At 53.7% G+C, this 3,005-nt stretch overlaps 1 protein-coding gene across 1 annotated transcript; it reads right to left on the bottom strand.

Moving 5' to 3' along the window:
• Positions 1-933: 933 nt before the first annotated feature.
• LOC117629133 lies at positions 934-2,564 on the bottom strand. Its single transcript, XM_034361670.1, has 2 exons — positions 2,083-2,564; positions 934-1,939 (listed from the first exon to the last, which is right to left on the bottom strand). The coding sequence occupies exons 1-2, from the start codon at positions 2,562-2,564 to the stop codon at positions 934-936; spliced, it is 1,488 nt and encodes a 495-aa protein (XP_034217561.1).
• Positions 2,565-3,005: the final 441 nt, after the last annotated feature.

The raw sequence follows: 3,005 nt of genomic DNA, 5'->3' as shown, positions 1-3,005 counted from the left end.
GGCCCGGCCCATATACTCATTGAGGTCGCTGAAAGCCGTGTCGCATTCAGCAGTCCAGGTGATGTTTCGCACGGTGCCTTTAAGGGCCTTAGAGAATGGGGCGCAGCGGTTAGTGGCTTTGAAGATAAATCTGGTCAGGGCTGCGACACGCCCTGTAAGGCTTTAGATATCCTTGACCGTCTTACGTATTGTCATGTCTAAGATGGCCTGGATCTTTTCTGGATTGGCCTCAATACCCCTCTGGCTGATCATGAAACCAAGGAATTTGCCGGAAGCCACCCCGAATGCACATTTGGTAGGGTTAAGCCTCATTTTGTACTGTTTCAGGATGGTGAAGATGGCAGAGAGGTTGGGGATGTGTTTGTCAGCTGTGCGACTCTTGACTAGCATGTCATCGACATATACCTCCATGGTATTGCCAATCAGTAGGGCGAATAGGTGGTTCACCAGTCGTTGATAAGTAGCCCCGACGTTCTTGAGGCCAAAGGGCATCACCTTATAGCAGTAGAGGTCGCGGTCCGTAATAAAAGAGGTGTGGGCCTGATCTTCGGGGTGCATGAAGATCTGGTTGTAGCCTGAATAAGCATCCATGAAGCTAAGGAGGGCGTGGCCAGCTGTGGCGTCGACGAGTTGGTCAATGCGGGGTAAGGGGAAGCTGTCCTTTGGGTAGGCCCGATTAAGGTTGGTGTAATCGACACACATGTGCTAGCCCTTCCTTGGTTTACGGACCATCACGACATTGGCCAGCCATGTAGGATAGTCAACCTCCCTGATGTATCCGATACTACTCAATCAATCCACCTCCGCCTTCATGGCCTCATAGCGTTCGGGATCATAGGCGCAAAGCTTCTGTCGGACTGGTCGGACGGCAAGATTGACGCTAAGTCTATGGGATATGATGTTTGGTGATATGCCAGGCATGTCATTATAGGATCATGCGAAGACTTCGGAGTTGAGGCGGAGGAAGGCGACTAGGTCAGAGCGAAGCTCTGGCGAGATAGAGGTGCCGATCCGGACTTGTCGATCTGGGATGTCGTCATGAAGGGTAACCAGCTCCAGGTCTTCCACAGGTCCGGCCTGCTGTGTCATAGACTCCTCCCTTGGGTCCTCAGGTGGTTCTGTGCCAGCTTGAGGAGGGGCGGGAGCCATGGTTACTGCGAGGGCCTCACTCCTATGCTGGCGATTGGTGGATTTGACTGCTGAAGCATAGCAGCTTCGGGAGCTGAGTTGGTCGCAGCTCACCGTGCCTGCGCCATTAGGTGTAGGGAACTTCAGCAGCAGCATATGCGTGGAAATAAAAGCCCTCATTTGGGCCAAGGCTGGGCGGCCGAGGATGACGTTGTAGGTCGTGGGACAATCAACAATAAGGAAGGGGGTAGTGATCGTCGTCCGCTGGGGTGCGGCCCCAATTGATATAGGGAGATGAATGCTGCCAATGGGCTGGACCAAATCACCCGAGAAGCTCACAAAGGGTGTGATGCTTCGGCCAAGTAGGTGAGACGGGACCTGAAGTTCATTGAAGGCGTTAGCAAACATCACACTGACCGAGCTGCCAGTGTCCACCAGGATACGCCTAATGTCAAAGTTAGAAATGTCAACACGGATAATGAGTGGGTCATCATGGGGGAGGATAACACCACGCTCCTCCTCCTCGCAGAAGGTAATGGGGGCCCAGCCAGACCTTTGGGTCTTCGGCAAGCGTCCTTGCTCGGTGCTGAAGACCTGGTGCGCATAGGTGGAGCGGACATAATGTTTGATGGAGTTGTTGAAGGTGCCAGCCAGGGTAGGACCTCTACTGATGGTGGAGATCATGTTGATCTGTCGTTGGTGAGGGTTAGGTGGGGGTGGTATGTTGTGTACATAGTTGTCCAGCTTCCCCTCACGGATGAGCCCTTCAATTATGTTGCGCAACGCAACACAAGATTCAGTGTCATGGCCGCTGAATTGATGAAAGCGGCAGAAGACCCCCGTGTTTGGCATAAGCTTGCTGGATGTTCTTCGGGGGGTGACTTAGGGATGATAGGGGCTTCACGCACCAGAACGTTCTCATAAATGGTGTTGAGGGTAGTAAAAACCTCGAACCTGGGCCTGGGTGTGAAGGGAAGTGGTGCCCGATCACCAGTCTTGGGAGGGTTGCCTCCGCTAGAATGGTAGTGGTTGCCATGTCTGCCGCGTTTGTTATTGCTGAAGGGATGCTGGTAGATATCCTTCCGTTTTTGTTGTTGGTTACCCTGGGTACTCGGGGCAGGGGTAGAATGCTGAGGTGGGCCTGAAGTAGGTGCTGAAGCAGGTGGAGGATCGGCGAAAGTGTTGCGCGCCAGGTTGGCTGGGCCACGCTTGGAATTGAAGTATTCAGCCTTAGCATGGATCGCTGCCTGTTTCATTAGCTCTGTATATGTGTTCCAACTGTTGCTATGAACCAGGTAGCGAAAGTTGGACTCGCGGAGGCCTCTCTTAAAAGGGCCGAAGGCAGTGCTGTCGTCAGTGTCTGGGCAGCGGGAGTACTCGTGACTGAACCGAGCTGCATATTCCCGAAGGGGTTCGTCCTCAGCCTGCCGAAGCATATACAAGTCGTCGGCAGAGTATAGGCGATCAGTCTGCTTGAGACTATCGAATGAGTTGATTGTGCGGGGGTGGAGTCTATAGAACCAATTCAGGGCCGCGCCGCTGAGGGTGGAAGGGAAGAGGAGGCACATGCCTTCATCAGTGAGGCCTTTGCACCCAAGGGCAGACTGGAAAGAGTGGATATGGGTGAGAGGGTCCTCCGTGCCAGTGTAGAAAGCGATGCGGAGCGGCTGGATATCTTTCTCCTAGTGGTAGTGGAGGATACGTTCAGTAAAGGGTCCCGGTCGTGGTTTTGCCCAGAGGGGTTAATGGCTGCGATGTTGTTCGCTCTCCAGACGCCGGACCTTTTCAAAGAGAAGCCTCATGGCCGGGTCAGCATGAGGAAGAATTTCAGGTGCCAAAGGCCTGGGGACGGGGTAGACAGGGGCTGGGGAATGTTC

Source organism: Prunus dulcis, chromosome 1 (assembly GCF_902201215.1).
Source record: "Prunus dulcis chromosome 1, ALMONDv2, whole genome shotgun sequence".
In the NCBI taxonomy this organism is placed as follows: domain Eukaryota; kingdom Viridiplantae; phylum Streptophyta; class Magnoliopsida; order Rosales; family Rosaceae; genus Prunus; species Prunus dulcis.
Note: the sequence above shows the minus strand (reverse complement) of the source record. Positions and strands in the feature narration are given on the sequence as shown.